Source organism: Bombus huntii, chromosome 9 (assembly GCF_024542735.1).
Source record: "Bombus huntii isolate Logan2020A chromosome 9, iyBomHunt1.1, whole genome shotgun sequence".
Taxonomy (NCBI): domain Eukaryota; kingdom Metazoa; phylum Arthropoda; class Insecta; order Hymenoptera; family Apidae; genus Bombus; species Bombus huntii.
The window spans coordinates 16,806,381-16,827,126 of NC_066246.1; the positions used below are offsets into that span (position 1 = coordinate 16,806,381).

The following is a 20,746-nucleotide window of genomic DNA, read 5'->3' on the forward strand; positions in this document are numbered from 1 at the left end:
GCGAATTACCAACGAATTGATGCAATTACAGTGCGGAGGTTCTCGGCGGCATTATCGTGGCGTTAAGGAAAGTTATTCGTTCGCCCCGCGGCTCATTATGCAGCGAAGAATTAATGAAATTTGAAAGTGCATTAATCTTCTGCCGCGCGTACAAGGTAAGATTGATTGCGGCACACTTAACGCTTCTCCCGCGTCCGTTTTCTTTTTTTTTTTTTTCTCCCCCTTGTCCATTTTTATTCCTTCTCTTACCCTTCTTCTCTCCCCTACGCTTTAATTCACCTATCAAACCGCTTTATCTCGACAACGTGTCACTTCGAATTATATCCTTACGAGAAAAACTTATCGAACAAGCCTAACTAGACTGTAATTTTGTATATTAACGGAACAGTGTGTTCTCGAATTCATTAACACCGCCAGAGCAAAAGTGTATATTCGATGATCTCGATGAAAAAGAGAAGGTAGGAACGAAAGCGACACGGAATGATTAATCTCTGGTCTCTAACTGAAAATATTAACGATCGTTTCGTATGCGTCCGGAGGATTGATCTCGCTCGTCGCACCAGAGATTCGTTTCATTAAACGCACGACCGGGAGGAAATTAAAACGGGCGACAGGCGACGCAAAATGTCGCGTTATATGAAAATGCGAGCAAAAACGAAGCTCGCTTAATGTCCTTCCGCTGTGCTTTTTTTGTCGCGAATGATTGTATCATACAGCACGTTTGTGCAAAAGATAATCGCGATACTCGCTGAGGAAAAAGATGGACAAATTATAACATGTATTCTCAGCATCGTGAAAGAATACAATTTGAAATTAAGGTAAATATTACTAAAATACGTTTGATAGTGGCACTCCATTTATCCATTTATTAGAACGAGATTTTAGGCAGCGTCTGATTAAATGAACTTCTGCCGACTGAATTTACGTATGTAAACTAGCAAACATGGATTATTATTTTAACGAGGAATTAAGTAAGTACTAGAACGGACAATTAGCAAACTCCTTTTACATCGCCGGTTGATTAGATAAATGACACAACTAAAAAGAGTAAATTTTTCGGAAAATAGAAAAATAAGTTTAAAATGGAAAATTAGAAGTAGAAAATTATTTCTACACGACCGAACTATATTTAACGACGAACAAGTTTCCATTCCAAACTCAAGCAATAATTTTTAATTTTTAAAAATCTGCAATATTTCTTACTCTATGAATTGTTTACCCCTAATGAATCGAAGTAAATTATTAAGTTCTACTAGTATATCATTTACTAGTGAAACATATCTTGATAAATCACAGATTTCTTATCAAAATGTCTACTAAAATTAGAACGTGTCGCATGAAAACGGAGCATTTTCCATTTTCAAGAACATTCCGAATCCGCTGAATGACTGTACGCGCGTAGAAACCCTCTCGTCGAGGATATAACAGATCTGTTTTAAAGCTGTGAAAGTAGCCGCGCCGGTAATAGTGGCGGTACACGAAGAAGAGGAAGAAGAAAACGAAGTCGACGAAGAAAGAGAAGAAGAAGAAGAAGAAGAAGCAGATGAGGTAGAAGGAAGAAGAATGACGAAAAAGAGGCTGAAGAAGAAAGTAGATGGGGCAGGCGCGATCCATTAGTAGACACGTCAATTCAGCTCTTAAGAAGCGACTGACTTAAAGCCGCTTCCATCTATCTCTTTTTTTCGGTCATTCTCTATCCTCGTTCAGCTTCCATCCCTCTGTCGTACTTATTAGCAGAGGCTGATCTTGTCTTTTACCTCTTTTTTTCTTTCTCGCATACAGTATCATAATTAATGATAATTCGATTAGCGGAACAAGACTCTGGCTAAGCAGCCTCCGTTCTTTCTACCCGTTTGTCTTCTTTTTCCTTCTTTTGTTTTTAATTCTTCCTATCGTCCTCCCACGCCTTCCTCGTATTACTTCTCCTTTCGATCTTCTCGTCATGAGAATCGTCTTCCCGAATCGTTTAGCAGCGTGAAACCGAAAATGACTCGATTATTATTAACTTTTATGGAAGAAATTACCTACAGTTGTACACATTCTTTTGCAACTCTTATCGTTTACATTAGGAATTCTTCGCGGTATTTCACACATATTCACATGGTGACTAAATTTTCACCAAAATGGGATAACGTTACGTAAAAATAAAGTTCCATTCTTATTTATTAGACTTTCTCCACGTTTCTTTCATACTGTCATTAATACATACATCCACCATTCGAACGTTCAATCGATTATCCTCCATAAAGATGTCTTGTAATCTCGAATTCGATACTCTTCGATTCAGCTTCAATTTCGAATTCGACGACGTTCCATCCTTTGCCAGTCTCTCCTCGCGCCGATCGAACTTAACATACGATCAAATAAAGATAAATCGAGTGCTACTTAGTTGCTACCAAACGCCAGCGACTGACGGACAACTCGAAGCGATCTCGCTATCGGGGCGCATTAATCGGTGCAAAAAGGGACTACGGGCAGGGGGCCAAAAACGCGAGCCAAATAAATCAGAGAGTCATTCCACGATGACTTTCTTTCTTCCCGCGGTCCTTCGAGGATCGATCTGTCCGATCACCTACAGGGAGAGCCTGTTACAACGAACCGATCTACGCTGCGTCGGTGACAAACGACAAGTACATTATGTAAAAGCGTTTCGGTTATCGATTACGGTAATCCATTCGCGACCAATGAGATTACACAAAGCTCAGCGATGCAACAAACTGAATATCGAATCGCAAACCGGAAGTCGAATAAAACCATGCTCAAGCCTGCCATTGCGTTCTATCGATTGTTACTGTGTTTTACTAATTGTATGTTTCTAACGTTAAAAGATATCTCAAGTCAAGTTAAACATTGTTATTAGTATGCATGTAATTTCTTGTTGCAATTTTATATTAAAGTATCAAAAATATTCTTCGTTCTCTAAAATGAAACCAAAATTAAAATGTAAATATTCGAGGATCGCAGGTTTAATTCCCCTGGATTTTCGTGCCGTACCGTGTATCATCGATTGATACTCTTTCTCTCTCTTGCTCTTTGAGCCGGTAATTTTTTCGTTAACGGTGGCTTTCGATGACGCAGTGGGGGTAAAAAAGGAACACACCAGTGCCTGTACGAAATTGTTTTGTCGATTTTGACCCTTCCAGGCGAGAGTGTTGCGTCGATAGCTTTCGAACCGCGTGCAGCCGATACAGAGTGACATTATAAAGGACAGTCGGTGGCTAGAGCGTTTTCGCGACGACAATCGACGACGATCAAGAAGGACGACCGTTCGTTCTCGAAATTGGAATTATCGGATATACGTTCCGACTGGCCGATACAGCCGACCCGGACGTAATTAGCCGCGTGCACCAGTAGCATACCGCTACCACCAGCAACCAGATCCTAGCGATACTAACGATTTTTCAATTATAAGCTAACGTTGCCCGTTCCATCCACCGCGAACCTCGTTCACTTCCGAATTCGCGAAAGAATCGAGAGGGGTGATCCGTACGATGCTAATTTCAAAGGTTATTGTGCATCAGTGGTCGAATACAGTAGAATCGTAACTGTGAAAGGGAACGAAGCTAATAAAATTCGACAAACTAGAGTATGTAATTATATCGGTGCGTTATAAAAGAATAAAAAGTACAATTATGATAATAATATTTTTATCAAATATTAATTTATTAAAAGACATAAAATGACAATTATATTTTTTACGTGTTTAGAAGTGTTTATTCGTTTAGGTTAATGGAACAAAAATTACATTTTTTGCTATTTTCGAAGACACTGTAATTTTTCGAGATAGGCCTATTGCATTGTGCCTTGATGCTTTTGTCATCGTCAATTATTTTAATATTTTTCTATCATCCTCGTAGAATTCTTCTTTCAAAAATATAAAATAATGCAAAAGGAATTGAGTTCATACGTGATGTTGATAATAATTGACACTCCTAGTTTTCTATAACTTCTGTAATGCGTTAAATAAAATCTACAGGATACGTTTCGATCAGTGAATAATTGTACCATAGCTGGTGAGATTAATACTTGTATTTTAGAAAGCAACAAAATATTTATGTAACCGATTAATCTCTTCTTACTTTTACGTAAAAGCATTAAGAATTCCGAACAAGATTAACGTGATAGGATTTGTATCAAATGGTGAATCAAATTTGTTGAATATATTTTGACTGAAGCTGACGCAGTGCGTTAGAGTAGGTATTCTGTTTGAGAAGTTCTCAATAATATTATCGGATTCAGATGTAAAATCGCGCAGACGTTAAATGATCGAACGATCTCGTAATTGCAAAGAAATCTTTTTCGAAAATGTAATTATATAGGTCGATTGGACGTAACAAGATGTAAGAGGCAATTAGATGTAATAAACAATCTCGATCTAAAACAATTATATTTCCCGTTTCCTAACCTCAATGAAACTAGTTGATCCCATTAACGCATTACGATCATTAATGTTACGAGGAACGTAATGCGCATTAAGGTTTTTCAAGAGAAAATTATAGCGAACGTCGTGGCAATTTGCCTAACTAAGCAGTATCATTAACTAGGCTGATCGGAAGAATATTGTCACGCACGCGGAACGGCAATTTATTTGTTACGCTAATCATGACAGGCGTATCGAAGCAACTAGTGTATCGTACCTTAATTGCACTAAATACATTTCTGCCAAAGAAATTAAAAAGATGATAATAATATATAGTAAAATAACATTTAGTACCCTCAATTTCCATTTAATAGTTTCCCAACCATCTTCGTATTATTTGATCAATTCATTTCGAAATCCTATACCGGCAGAAAATATCACGAGATGTTGCTAAAAACGAAGATACTTCGCTAGATGCTTGCTCGTTGACGTACGATTAAATCAAATTCTCGAATCGAGTGCAGGCTAACCGTGAAACCAGTAATTGGATGAAATGATTGATCGAAGCTGCTTTATTAGTAAGTCTCCAAGGGTAACTTGAGCCGTTTTGGGATTTGGGATCCAGCGTACTAGATCCGAGATATTCAGGCAACGAGAGAAACGCTCGAGACCCGGTGGTTCGTGAGTATACCAATCCGACGGGTGGAACGTGCCACGTTTGTATTAATTATATCTCGTCGAGCAGTTAACTTATAGTAATTTTAATACGCGATATGTTAACGATGTATCCGATGTATCGAAAGTTTTGGTACGCATATATTTCGGTGTTCGTTTGAAGAGGTTATTTTGTTAGTTAGAGGTAAATTGACAATGGATCTTTCCTTATAACGTACAGTACAGTTTTAATTAAGGTAGTTTTAAAACTTGGATTATAGTTTTAAGAACGATACCAAAAATTTCGAAATTTAAATTTAAATCGCATTCGAGTCTAAAATTAAAAATTCAAAGTCACTCTAATTAAATGCAGGCCGATTACATCCCTTGATTAAATTCTCCAATTTCTGTTTCGTGAGATTTTCCAAAATTCATTGCAAAATATTCCGAGAAAAGCGCATCAAAGTGTAACCAAACGACAGGTGTTAATTTCATCGTTTTTTCTCTTAACTGAAATAAATTAGGCATCAAGACGAAACGTAACAACGAACGTTACCTGTGTTTTCTTGTGCGTCGCGAGCGTTATCCTCCATTTCCTGATGAGTCCTTTTGTTGTTCGCCAGTCCAAGGATCGCATCGATGCTGTGCCTAGGTGTACTGCTTGCTGGTTTCGGTAGGACGATGTCCTGGCTGTTCTGAGATGCGGTATCGACGAGCTGCTGCGAGTCCATCGTGGAAAATCCAAAGTACGATCCTGGATCAGACTAGCGTTCGATTTGCTCGTCGTTTCGGAGGAAAGAATCTCGATGGTGAACCTTTGTAAACACACTACTGCTTGATCGAGACACGAAATGATTCTCCAGAACACGTGAATTCAATTTCAAAATACATCTTGTGAAAGGTTACTCCATCGCGCGATTGTCTTATTTCTTCTTATTGCAAGATGTCCTTGGATACACTTGGATTCCTAACTTGCTATTGGAACATCACCTTAACTATTCTCATGCACAAAGCTCGACGAATAAAGTTTGTCTACTTATTCAGTGGATTATAATATCTACACGGAGATACACATGATTCTGACAACAGTACCATTGATCGGGGACACATCTCATGATTGATTCTTGTCGCACCACAACACTAACTTAAGTTTCATATGATATCTACTTCCCAGTTTCTTTGTCACTCTACGATGAGCAATATTTCTCTTCTTACTCTATCGGACGATCGAGTCCAACTATGTCAGTAATAGAATTCCCATGAACGTTATTTAAGCAAGGTACCTCTAACGATACTTGTGACATCGATAGATTCTTTCTGTCTCCTGTATATCTTCGACAACCTCGGTCCAATAAAATCCAATCTAACCGCTCCAAATTCTTCCCATTCTATCAACTTTCCGGATCATCGAGTAAAATTCGAAGCTGGCCAAACGAGAGATTCCAGCAACGTCCATGCAGCGTGTTGGATGACTCGTGGAGGCAGCGGCGGCGGGCTAAAGGTGAAATAAAATTGTCGCCCCGGCTAAAGTCGAAGTTGTTGAGCGTGCGTCGTGCCAACGAGGACTAGTCGGTTGGTCGAACAGCGGGGTGGCCTTTGTTGTAGCTGCACACAACTGCTCGCACCAAGACGCTCGCTGGAAAGAGGTGGTCCAGGAGTTGGCGTTCGAGGCGTGGCTTGGCTCGGCGAATCCGCTTCTCTGTTCGTGGGATTTCGAGCCAATCGGGCCTTGGATCCGAGAACATGGCGAGACAGTGGTGCTCAAACGCCACTGCAAACCGCTTCACCCTCTCCCTTACGGTGTCTAGGTGGGGATAATTCGCAGGGGTAGAAGAGGTGGACTCGAATCGGGCTTCTGTGACACCGTACATCCACCGATTCAATCGTCTTGTACGTGTACACGGCTCGTTCGAGTGTGTGCCGACTCGAGGGATGGATACACGGAGCGGTTGAGCGTGCACACGCGCGATACAGTGGGGTGGCTCGCGTAAACGGACGCAACGCGCACACCTTCACGTGCACACGTACATGTGCACACGCGAAACCGGTGTGGCTTGATTCTTGCGGCGGATTCTGGCATCCCCTGTAATTGCCAGAAATGAGGTAAAGCTTACCGCTTACGCCAAACCTCCTACGCTTCTGGATGATTGAAGCGTTCGGGCCGACTTGGCGCGCGCGCTACCTGACCGTGTTACGCGTGCATTACGCGTGCACCAGACGCCACGATTTTTGCCAAGACGCCCAGTTAAGCCGTTTAACTCTTCTCTGCCTCACCGACCGAAGGACCGCGACCAGTTGAGGGACGATAACGCTTGGACGCAGTAATTACTTCGTTTCGATCCTATTCTGCCTCCGTTCTTGGATAATATCGTTGTTCCTTCGCCATAGAGTTAGACAGCTTTTTCATTAACAGACAATGCTTCTCGAGCAAAAATTGATTCTCAACGATTCTCTCATTCCTTGTCTCTTAGTTACAGCCAGTACGATAAACAGGGATTAAAGACTTCTCGAGTAACATTTCATGCACCGCCTTTCGCAAAGATTGATAAATTTGGCACACGCAAGTTTTATGCCATTTCTATTTCACGGTTGCTGCAAGGCTGAACAATAATTGTACGGCCAGTGTAAATATTGCACATATGAGAACGTTTATGTATGTCAGTCTTTCTCGATCCTTAAAAACGTAAAATAAGTTAGACTTTATTGGTTTCTGTACGAAACAAGGGAAAATTTAAAAGAAAAAGAGGAGATTTCCTTAGAAGAGAAGATTTCTTTTCACCGAATTTTCGGAATTAGCTTCGTGACAAAGGGACAAGGTTTCGTGGACGATTATTTTCGGTCGTTTAGGACAACGCGTAGATTGTTTCTCTTTTTCATCGTTCGCGCACCGAAAACCGGCGCGCACAAAACAAATCCCCGTTTCCCATTCCGCATTCGATTCCGCGTATCGTCGTTACCATTTGGCGTTTTAGCCCAGGGGGAAGTGTACGCCCACAAAACCGCGGCACAAAAGATATCCGCCTGTAGCGAAACAGTAGCTGCTCAAAATCGATCCGTCGAAAATCGAGGCAAATTATACGTTTCACGTCGATTCACGGCCCTTCCGTTATAGAAAATCCCGCCCCTCCAACCCTCTGGTCCACGCGTCCCGATTATAATTGTCCTGCGAAATAATGCGTCAACGTTTCACATCATGGACATCTAAACGTTCTATGTTACAAATAATTGGACTTCGAAATGAATCGATACGCGGCCAGTATCGTTTACGACTCTAATTTTGGGGTGAAACGTGAAATTTACGTGCGGTTTCTATGATTTCTGATGAAAGATACGTACATGCGGATGGTTAATGATACGTGCGTTCGAAATTCATAGTTGGGTTCACACATGATACAAATTTGATACCAATTTATGGACAAAATGAAATTCATAAAACAAGAAGTTATTAAATTGATTTCCTTTTTCGTTCGCTACTGCTGCGCATTGTGAGGTTCAATCGCGCGAGAGAATAGGAAGAGATATGATTTATGAAAACGTAATTAGAAAAATAATAATAGATCGATTTTTAATGTTCCACAAAAATTAATCTATTAACAAGGAAAAACCTATTTATTGGATATAATAGCTTCTTTATCGATCTCTTGTTCTTCCGTTGCTCTTTCATTTACGACAGAATAAGATGATATTTACATGCATAAAGATTAAAATTAATCTAACTGAAATTAATTTTCCTTTATTGATTTCCAATTACGTTATTACAGAACTCTGTAGTCAAGAGATGATCCGATTAACAGCTTAATATAAAGATATATATATATATATATATATATATATATATATATATAGATATCAATACATACAATAATATATAGATACAATATAACAACAATCAAATAACACAATTATAAAATAGAATTCTACAGACCATTCAAATCATTTCAAAATTTCGTTCAACCCCATTCATCGCTCTTTTGTATAAAAACATCGTGACATTGTGAAACAGATATTTAATAACGTACACGAATAATCGACATATGCAATGGATACATACGTAAATCTATATCGATCCTCTCGAGATCTTTTGTACGTGGTTCCCACGTGCCCGTGTGTTGTCGTGTATGGCGTTTACGCGCATTAACAAGCGAAGCCGTTTTCCACGCCGGCAATCTCGGTCACGAATCTAGCTAAACCCGGCACGAGGAAGAGGAAAGTGCTTTTAGGTTCTGTAGAAATCAGATCACAAGTTGCATTTAACCGGATCCCACTTACCGCGATAAATATCTGCCCGAGGGAGCCGGGCTACGTTACGAGATCGACGCGCTTATTTCGTGGCTGGCCCGGTTCGAGCTGCAGCACTTAGCTCCAGTTTTAGCTAATTTCCTGAACGTTGATCCTCGAGCAGAACGCTCAAGGGATCCCAAACGCCGTTCCTCCAAAAGATTACTCTCGCTGTTCGGAAAAACTCAGGTAGCCTCCCTGATGGTTAAACGTTTTAACCTGTTTGACGTATTGGCAGCAGCTGATACCGATCCCAACTTTGGCAGATAAGCGAGAACCCTCTCTAATTCGGCTAATTTTCAGGCATTTTACCAAGGAAGAAAAAATACGAGCCTGCTTTTGTGGAAACTTTTTTTTTCAATTGTTTTAGCAAATGGTAATTTCGATTCTTCGTATACGATAAGATTAATGTAAAGATGAAAATGATTTTCTTCCAAAATGTGTGAACAAACAGTTCGTATATTTGAAGATCATATAACCGGAATTTATCTTACTTGTAACTTCTAGTTACTGCTAATCCGAATAATCCATTTACTTCAAAGGAATGGTATAAACAATAGCAGATTTTAAGAAACATTAAAAAAAAAAAAACTCCTGTAACATCATTGTTTTTCAGTTTTGGAATTGGATGAATATGGCGCCTAAGTGATTGGTCAAGCTCTAACCAAAATTTGTTTTAGTAAAATTGTCACAGCAGAAATTTTGAAGCTACAAGTTGCTCGCTTGAAAATCACAAGTAAAAACACCACGAATAATTCACCACATTACTCAAGCTCTCGATTGCAATCTCCCACAATGTCTTACTATTTTCACTCTTCTTTCAAGTAAAAGAATTTCGTACACTATCCAAAACGCTGTACAAAGTGTCCCATTGAGTCTCCAATAAAGGGAACAAAATCGAATCTCCACGAAATTGGCTAGAAATCCCGTGCATGAAAAACCTTCCTGAATGAAACTCTTCATTGTAGAACATCTTAAAGATCGTCGATCAGGATCGATCGGCGGTTGACAATGGCGCGTGACCACCGTCGCCGAAAAGAGCAACCGTGTATTCGATAGACCAAGGAGGACTGTTTGCAAATCGGGACGCGAGCCTTCGGAACGCAAGTATAATAAAGAAAAACTAAGCCGGTCTATTCACGGGCATGTGAATCCTATAGCCAAGCAGCTGCGTGGTGGTCCTCGATGACCGAGATAAGTCTAATTTCGTTGTGCCGGCCATTGAGACCGTTTGCACGACGCTGGGATCCGCTCCAATTTTCCACGGGCGGATTTTCTAGGGCTTCAGTAACTCGCTTGTTGCAACGACGATCATGAGGTGCGAAATAGAGAAGCAAAGAGGCGAGATGAAAGGAATCCAAAAGCGATCGTAGGCTGGTTGCAGAGACATGTTTTCCGTGCTTGAATCGGCCAAAGAATAGCTTGTTTGGTTTACAGTAGCCACGGGTGGCGACGCTCGAGAGGTTTTGTGAATGTTAGCCGGATTTTGCGACAGGTTTGGGGAAAACTCTCAGCGGGTAGTCGAAGCAACGAAAGAAAGATCTTTGGGTTTCGGATGCTTAATCCGTCGTGCGCCACTGTGAGTTTTGGAGTAATCTGGAAAATTCGGCGGCGCAAAGGAAAAGAGTGTCGAATGTGGAAGTGTAACGAGGAGTTCTAATAATTTGTTCCATCGTAATCATTTATTTTGATAATTTAGGAGAGATTGATGACGGTGCGAAACATATGATGATCTATTTTTTTCTTTTTTTTCATGGAAGATAGAGTTTGCTAGGTAAAAACTCGATGGACACTGTTCGGTTATTTTCCAGATTGATCGTCGAGGCAAGGAAAATCGTCGCGTTGCGGCGAACGCCACGAATTTAGGTTTCATTTTTGACTTTTTCGGCGGTTTCAATTCGCTCGTTCGACCAGCTCCCAGTGGCGTAGTCCGCGACTAACGCGAACTGCGCGAGATTAAAAGAGCGACATTTTTTAGGGATGGCGAGTGGCGGAGGTCGGAGAATTTGGATAGAAATCGAGTTAGAAAAGATTACGGGCATGTACGTGCTATGTGCGCACCGCATATACCACAATGCGCATTTTGAACAATGCCGAAAAGTGTTGGTACATTGGTTTTTAATTCGCGTTCCGCGCCGATAGCCGGCGGTCCGTCGTCTGCAAGAATTCCACCGTGGTAGAAAACGCAATTTCATTCGCAATTTCTTTCGACAATGCGCGACAATCGCGCAATAATCGCTGCTGTGGGAAAAAAACGCCATCGATGTTTTACCAGTCACGTTCCGGCCGGTGGAAAAAGCCATCGTCGGTCGAAACAGTCCCGTTTATTTACGCTCGTAATATCGGCTAGTAAAGACCAAACTACCTCAGGGACGTGTAGCATCGCGGTGAAAAGCTGGTCGATCGGCAAAGAGTGTCTCCAGCCCATGGAATTCTCCTTGCAGTTGGGGCAAACGAAATTTCGAAATCACCAAGTGAGAAACGATCGACGAGGCGCGGCCTGGAGTCTCGCGTGAATTCACCGTACGGTTTGAGAACCACTGAGACTGCATATCCAGAGAGCAAATTACCTTTGCAGCCCACAGGACAAAATCGTTCGTCACTGTCTCGCTCACATTAGCGGGAGTACGTTCGCCCCATTTCACCTCGTTCAGTCATTCTTCCTCTTTCTCCATTTCCCTGCTCGCTCTCTCTCTCTCTCTCTCTCTCCCTCTCTCTCTCTCTCTCTCTTGCTTCACCGACACACCTCTCCGTCTGCCGTTCCAGCGATCTCTCCCTCTCCCGCCTCTCCGCACCCGCGCTCCACCGTCCTCCGTGGTACTCCGGCTTAATTAACTGTGTATACACTGCAGTCAACTCCTACCGTTGTCTTGCTCCCGCCAATTGGAGCTCGAGCCGAGTTCTCCTGCTCCACACGCCGGCGACGACGACGACACACGCCACGGGTATCCCCCGGTTTAATTCTCGCGGCATGATTTCATCAAGTCAACCATCTCCGAGCTGCGTCCCGTTCTCGCCGGCCGCTGTTTTCCTTTCGCTTGCTCGTTCGTTCTCGATTTAGCTAGCGGCTCGTCGTACCCGCGACTCTACTCGTCGATTTAGCGTCCTCGACGTCCACGCGTTCTCGTCGAGACGTCGCGAATTAATTAACCACCTGGTCGGCGACGATACCGTTGCGTTTCACGGCGACAATTTCGCAGACTCTTCTTTTCGGTTCTCAGATCAGGTCTCAGGCGAGTCGCAGTTTTAGCGAACATTCGAGTCGATTTGATCTTTCGTTGAACCTTCGTTAATGATGTGACAGAATTAATACTCCAATATTCAGTATTCATTTCGTAATATCTATTCTCCGATACATATATATGTATGTACTACGGGCGGTTTGTAAAGATGACTAGCAAAGTGGCACAAACGAAACAGATATACCGCTTGTTCGTCCGCTGATCTGTAGATGTAGATGGTCAGTTCATAAACACGACAATTTTGGAAAATAATAAAAACAAAACTGTAATTCGACACTTTCAAATTTCTAGCGGCCAAAATTATACACGTATACGCAGTCATTGCATAATTTAGAACATAATTTTTAATTGCAAAGTGTTGTTTTAATACATGCCACGAAATCGCAAGCACGTCGCATCGCTGTCCGACCTCGTGTGTACTTGCTTCTAGATCTACATATACGTATATCGCGTCGCGGAGGGAATTATCATTTTAAGAAACGTTCATGCACCGAAAAATCATTCCTTTACCAATGTGATACTCACGGTCGATCTCTCTCTCTCTCTCTCTCTCTCTCTCTCTCTCTCTCTCTCTCGAAAAAAAAAGGTATCGCGAAAAGCGAGTAAATTCGCGACGAAATCTTCGACGCCTGCGTTATCGCACCCGTTTCATCACGATGAAGGCGAAATACGTGTAGAGAGAGAGAGAGAGAGAGAGAGAGAGCGCGAGACAGGGCGATAGTAAGCGCGCACGAAAGGGAAGCGGAGGCAGGGAGAGAAGTGGGAGAGACAACGATTTGGCGTGTACAAAAAGCACAAAATTAAATTTCGGTCCCCTCGCGCACGCAATATACGAACCTTGGTATATTCTGGCTGGGAAGGGACGCGAGGTCCTCTCCAATGGCGTTTAGCGGTACGTTAACTATCATTCGGTCTCGCCCTGGGGCCAATTCGCTAACCCGTGTTTACCGATGCCCAGGGCGCTGTTAAATAAACTACAGGGACGAGAACCGGGGTCAGACAGTTGTACGCGCGATTAAAAGCATAACCGTGACCGGGGACCACTTGGAGGAACGCTTCATGCATCGCTTAGATGTTTCTCGTGTCAAACTGGCAACTAATGGCAAATCGACGATAGTGTGCGTGATATTTGCAACTGATATTTGAAACACTTGGAATCCAACTAGATCTTTCGGTCTGATCTAAGTTAATAACTCGAGAGATTTCTAATATAGATCCTTCGTATGGATTAGTATCAAATTTGGTTAACAGCTAATACTATCGTCGATTTTGGCTTGGAATAGAACTCTTATTTCAGTCGAATATAAAACGATGCAGAGAGAAGAAAGTGGAGTATTTGGGATCGTTAGAAGTTTATTGATCTAATCTAATTTTAGATTCCTGGTAGAATTATATTTCCCATAGGTTTACGTTACATTTCAATCGAAAGTATAAGTAAGGTCTTGTAAATTATGAATTTGATACTTAGAAGAGAAACTTTATCGAAGTTGAAAGTGAAAGATCGGTTATTCGTAGGTGAGTTTGAGAATGAGAAAATAGACTGACGAGTTACATTGTAATCGACAATGCTTTTATCTTTGTCTATTTTGCATATGTAACATAAACTGTACATAATGTGGAGAATGTTTGATAAAAAAAAATACAGAATATTACTGATTATTTTAAAGATACAAATCCATAAAATCTATTACAAACTGGACAAATCACTCACCCGTTTTATCTGCAAAATTACATCGTTATGCGTTACTATTACTTTTCGATTTCTTCGAGCTCGAACGATGCAGGCAGCGCCACGAGGGTAATCATTTTATCAAGAACGGACGAATCGAGGAGGAACGATAAACCGTACGAGATAAGGGGTACCGGCGTTCTCACATATACTCGTAGGATGTTTTAGGCGTTATCAAATTTGAAATCGATTACACGGGCTTTGTCGCAAAATCGGATCGCTGCAGATGGACCGAGCGTGCTTCCTGCTGCGTGCATATGTGCCAAGATACACGGCAGAAACGCGCGAGGCGTACGATGCAAGTTGCGACGTATTTATCTCTGTTGGATACTTTTGTCGCTTGTACAAGAGTACCCTTTCGGGCCATGTGTTCCGTTTACTAAGTCTCTCTTCGCTATCCCGCTTTCTCTTACTCTCCGTCGCTCATTTCGATCGCTAGCCTCCTTCCCGTGACCATTATTATTACTCGTTACCAACCCGTGATCCCATGCTTGCAATAATTGCAACGGGATTTTTGTCAACGAGTATCGTTACTGGATCGTCGAACAGGATAACTATGCCTCGTATCTCGTATGCTTCGGCAGAATTTAACCTTCTATCTGCAGGGCACAAGTGTATTCGTCATTGACGGAGCGACAAGATACTTGATGCGTAGATCGTATTTATAGGAAATTTAAAGTTACAAAAATGCATAGAATTTTTGTTTGTACTTGTTGCGTTTCTCCTTTGCAATATATAATAACATAATAAAACATATATTTACTCCCTGAACCGGATAAAAGGACGCGTTAGGAATATGAAATTGTCCGACGACGTATCGAACTTTGGAATTGCTCTCTAGGAAAGACAGAAGATTTATCATTTTTACGTGGAAAATTTCAAGATGCAAAGAATGTATTTGATGTAAACAAACGAAATAAATTTGTACAAACTAGTCGTGTTTAAAAATATAAATCTACGTAAGAATGGATCTACTATTTTTTAAGCATCTCGACGATTCTTCGAAGGACGAATATCAAGAGCAAGTAATATTTTCGGCGAGCAGAAAATCCATTAGACGTAACAATCTTCGTATCAATGAAGCGAAGTTGGCCCAGAATTAGCCAGGAGGAATACGTAAAATTACGTTACGGTAATCGAGCGTCGGATAGAAGATTCTGGCGAACGAAACCGGAAGTGAAGCGACAGCCAGAATTCGCGAAAGTCGAACGAAGACCGAGTAACGAGATCACGCTAACGGAGTTCATCCGGCTCGTTTATCAGGCACACCAGCTTCCAGCTTGCTTTTGCCGGGATCAAGATCCACGGATGCGTATGACGCTGGGTACTAGACAATTTTCCTCGCTTTCCTCCTTTCTCCTCGCTTCGTCGTCGTTTTCGTCCTCATCCTCGTCTTTGTCGTCGCTCTCGTCGTCTTCTTCGCAAAGCTGTGATGTGTGTGCTCGCCGCTGGTGGGCTCGATCGTTTATGCGAACAGAATTTACGCGTCTGCGGCACATGGTGCACGGCTGACTCGGCTTTATAAATCCGATGTTCGTTGGCGTTGTGTGTCGGGATTCGGCGGTGGCGAGGCGAGGCAAGACGAGGCGAGACGAGCGCCCTCCGCCAGCCATGTTTGCGGGTTTATAAATTGGGTTCGGCGCTGGGGATTTTTCTATTAGGACAAAATTGGTTCTTTCAACCGCCACCAGGGCGGTCGGTTCTTCCCTCTCCCTCCCTCGGGCTTCGCCGTTTCAGAACCGACGGCGTTCCACGCTTACCCGAACTCGTCGATCCTCTCTCTGTGTGTACGTCCCTCCTCGTCCTCTCTCCTCTTCGCCGTTTCCACTCTTCTCGCTTTATCTTTCCGTCCCTCTCCTTTTTCATCCTAAAGCTTCTCTCCTTTCAATTCTCCTCGTGCTTCTCGCTCTTTCCATTCCTGCCTATCTATTCCTCTTTCTCCCTACCGTAGCTTCTCATCCGGCTGTCCTCGTCACGAGCCAGAGAACGAGAGGAACGCTCTGTGATGGGGTGATTCGCCAGGGGCTGATGTGCCTCCCCGGTAAGGGGAGGGGATGCTCGTGGCAGCTCTCAAAAGTCGATATTTCCGTCACCGGTGTTATCGGTGTTTCCTACATTCTGTGTCCAGCGTCACCATAAACGAGGTTACCGATCAAAGTGCCGCCGTCGTCGACGTCGTCGTTGCCACGACGCTCTCTCGACTTTCCGCGGCAGAATCCGCAGCAGCGGATCTACCGATTCGCCACCGATCGTTTTCCATCTTTACGTTTGCTTTCTCAACATCATGGAGGACGCTCGGGAAATATCGCTAGGTCGTTCCCTAGCGGGAACGTTGCTCTGTCTCGAGGAAAATGGTTTATCCGCAAGATAACAATAACGAATTCCATAATTTTGTACAAACCAAAGATGCTGTTACAGAGAAACTCGTGCAACACCGCGAATTTCGCTGTTCCCTAACTTGTTGCTCAGATCGCGGTCAATTGCTAGCGAAAATTTCCAAGGCTCTCGTGTAGACCTATTTACGCGACATTTTCGCGAATTTTTCAAGCTTTAGACAGATAGTCGAAGATATTCAACCGAATGGAAACGCGCTCTACACGCGTTGTATCGTTCGACGGAGTTAATTAGGCGACTTTCAGCGAAACCCGCGGCAGGAACAGCGAGATTGCCATGCGAAATAACGTAACTCGGTTAAACGCGCCACTTCAGGCGGCTTTCGAACTGTACTGATCAAACTATCCTCGAACATGACTTGCGAAACACTTTGGAATCGGTTCTTATTAGTTTCTCTATTCCACGAGTTTGCTTCGGCCTCGATACTTACCGGCAGAATCTAATTAGTCGACGCGCGTTCGACACCGCCGGAATTAATTTCATTCGTGCCGCGCGATTAAGAAGACGATTGTTCGCGATACTGGATTTTAAATGGCGCTATTCCTTTCATTACCCTTCTTCTTCCACGCGTCCTTTAGTTTTCCCCCTTTTTCTCTTTTTTATGCTCTTTTTGCGTTTTTTGTCGGTTTTCGCTTCTTCGTCGGCGGTGTTCCAACGCGCGGCTAATTAGCCGCCGCCATTTTTCCATGGGGCAACCTATTATCGGCCATTGAGGCAAGAACCGGCTAGCCGGAATAGAAATTTAATGAGGTTTACCGCGGCGAACCGGGCGATTTCGCGAATACCCTCGTTTACGAGGCTGCACGTCGATTTAAAATGTTAAAATTGATACTAGTTTGATCTTTTCCCAGGAGAAAATTTTTCTTTTCTATATGACATTTTTCTTCTTTTTTATCTTTTTGCCTGAATTTCTTTTCAAATAATCGAGACGATTAAAACGATGATAATGAAAGTAATATTATATATTCTTTTTAATGTTAACGGTTAATAATCACAGAGTGCTGTTTAAAGCTGCACTTCGTCGCACTTCTAACGACATTGTCATAACAGAGAGAGCATTCCTGCGACGAGAAAACGTTTCTGCGCGTACGCGCAAGGGTGGTGGACTAGTCGCTGCAAATATAATAAAGCAAGATAATGGAACCGGCTTCCGTAACGAGCAACAATCAAATCGTGCTGTCTCTCGATTTCTTCGCTCGACAACGTTTCCCTTTCTTTCTCTCCCTTTCTCTTACATCATTCTGCTGCCCTCTTTGTCACGACGAAACGAACAATAATACAAGTTATACACGACAGGCAGACCGACTAAACGGGAACTCGTCGTCCCGTTCCCGGGGACAAAATTATTCGATTTGCCCGCCGTGAAACTCGAAAGTTATCGAAAGTCCCGTGAGGGGTGACGAAGGGCCGGCCGTGTAAGAGGGCGAGCCCCGGTCATTTGGCTTGACTTCATAAGTCATTAGAATCAGCCTTGAATCGAGTCGTTTGTCGCGAAAACACCCGGTACACGCGAGAACGGAACTGACGACGAGGACAGTGGCGGCGACAACGCTATAAACGGTACACCACCGCGGGGGTTGCGAGCCGCACGAGGGTGCAACGAAGACAGAGACAGCGTGGCAGAAGGGGGTCGCGCGCCTAACCAAATTACATCAATCCCATTTCACATCGTTTTGACATAGCAATTGAGTTGAGTTGCGCGCAACTGTTGTGTTTTTGCTGCGTGTTCAGGAGCGAGAGGAATGCGAGAGCATCGAGCGGCGAAGGGGACGGCCAAGGGGAAGAAAGGGAACGAGAAGAGGAGAAGAAACGAACGAAGAAGAAGCACATCGACGTCGTTCATCGTCGCTGGAAAACCAACCCCCCGCGAGGAACGCTTCGAGTTTTCACCCCTCCGTTTTCGAGCGAGCCGCAGAGGGCTCGACCGGAGTTGGATGCGATGGTGGCGAGGGGCAAGTGCCTTAACTTTTCCTTATCGAAAATAAGTCGTTAGCCGGCCTTTCATCTTTAAACGAGTTTTCGCGGTGCGCTGAGTTTTTACCCGGCCGTTCCCCTGTCTCCTCCTTATTTCTCTCTCTCTCTCTCTCTCTCTCTCTCTCTGTCTCTTTCTCTTTCTCGCTTTTTCTTTTGCCACTCCTGCTTGTCCCTTCTTCTATATCTCCATCCAGCCACTTTTGCTCACGTTGCCTCGGTTTAAGGGATTTTTCAATTTCACCGTGAGAAGCTAATTTAATTTCTACGCGGGACCGATGCGGTGCAAAGAACCGGTTATCCGTTGATACCTGTGCCGTGGACGATGCGTCCTAAGCTATGAAAACGTGCCCTACGTGCAATTATTTCTCTAACTATCGAGTTTCTATACTCGGATTAGAAGATACTTTTCACCGCGTAGATTCGCCTCGTGTAAGATGTCGCCTCTAATTACCTGCTGCTTGATGCAATCCAGAGAGACTGCGAGCAGTTACTGAATTCGTTACAGCCTGTTTCTCGCTTTATTTTTCTAACGAGCTATTAAATATTCAGCAGTCGTAATAGCCCGGAGTTTAATTAAAGCGACACTGTAGCAGCAACCTGCTTACAAACATCTTTCATGGTGTTCGTGTATACAGTTAGAACTCTATCAAACTTTTTCGTCGGATCATTATGTACAATGTACAGGGTGATCCTTAATTAACGTCACTGTGCTGTAAGAGGCGAATTGAAAGCTGTTTGGTAATTTATCGCTAAATGTGCGAATTTCGATGATAAAACGACGCGTCTTTTCACATTTTCATCCTTGCGAGATTAACGTTGAATTAAACAAAATAGAAGATTATCTCAGGTAACAAAACTAATTAGTGTTATAAATTCCAAATCTATCGAATTCCAATATCTCAATAATCCGGTTCTCAAACGTTTTCCGAACTTGATTGTATAAAAAGATAGAAGTATACACAATGCAATTATTATTACAGTTGCTTGTAATTAATTGTTATATTTACGAATGTGCTATGTCTAATAATATATAAAATATATCTGCCCGTATAAATTTGAATCGCTGCGGCAACAAACAAAAAAGAAGGAAAGGAAAAGAAAAGAAGAAAATCGAGTTTCGATACAAGAATCAGAGCTTCTCGAATGAACTACCCGAATCTAGGAATCGATACTGTTACACGGTGATCTGTTCGATCGTGCCCTTTTTATGGATGAAAGGAAAACAGTTTCTTGTGCTTTCGGTCAATGGAAAAATGAGATCGAACAGGAATGGAACGACAGGAGAGAAACTTGGAAGCGTGTTGCCTCATTGTCGGCGTCGCTCGAGGGAGAAGCGGGAACCAATGGTCCCCTTCCTCTTTGTCAGCCTCGTGGTGTGGCTTAGAAGAGTACAATGCTGTAAAACCGCCAACAATCCGCTTACCAAGTGACATCTTTACGCAATTACCAATAATTGGTGGCTGGTCGAGGCGCAGAGCCTCGCAAACCTAATTAGGATAAAGAATGTAATCGGAGACGTTTCACGAGGGTTGTGGCTCGTACTACTCATTGACGACTGTAAGGCAATCTTCTCGTGTCGTTTCAGGTATATAGTAATTGACGAAAATGTTTGAATGCTTGTCACGCGAGGATCTTTCGTGAATAAACTGTACCTACTATTATGGAAAGAACGTAGAAATTTTATTAACACTATGACAAGACGCGATTACCATGGTTATTGTTAGGTAGATGATACATTTACACTGTACATGGCAGTGTGTGTGTGTAAGCGTCAGAGGACGTCCAGGTCTTAGTTGAGACAAAAGACTGTTGTTAGATGTTAGAAGCCTCTAGAATAGTCTGTTTGACAACAAGCGTGCGTGTAAGAAGGTTATCGAGGTCTTCGGAGTGTAATATTGATATGTATCGATGTTGTATACTAACAAAGTTATTAATTTATTATACCTTAACAGTTAGAAAGGTACGTAACATTTATTGCAAATCTACGCTTCGCAAAGGTCATAGAAGTGATCGAACGGTCAATTATCGATCACATATAAACCTTTCGACAGTGTACTAAAATGAAGGAATTCGTATTTCGTATATTCTATCGACATTAAGTAAAAAATATTGTAC

At 42.6% G+C, this 20,746-nt stretch overlaps 1 protein-coding gene across 1 annotated transcript in view; it reads right to left on the reverse strand.

The window, feature by feature from the left end:
- The window catches only part of LOC126869711 (retinal homeobox protein Rx1-like), a 45,051-nt gene extending 38,438 nt beyond the window's left edge, over positions 1-6,613 (reverse strand). Inside the window, exon 1 of the mRNA XM_050626590.1 lies at positions 5,571-6,613. Within this exon, the coding sequence (XP_050482547.1) occupies positions 5,571-5,745 (175 nt within the window). The 5' untranslated portion in view covers positions 5,746-6,613. The remainder of the gene's footprint in view (positions 1-5,570) is intronic.
- Between the last annotated feature and the right edge of the window lie 14,133 nt (positions 6,614-20,746).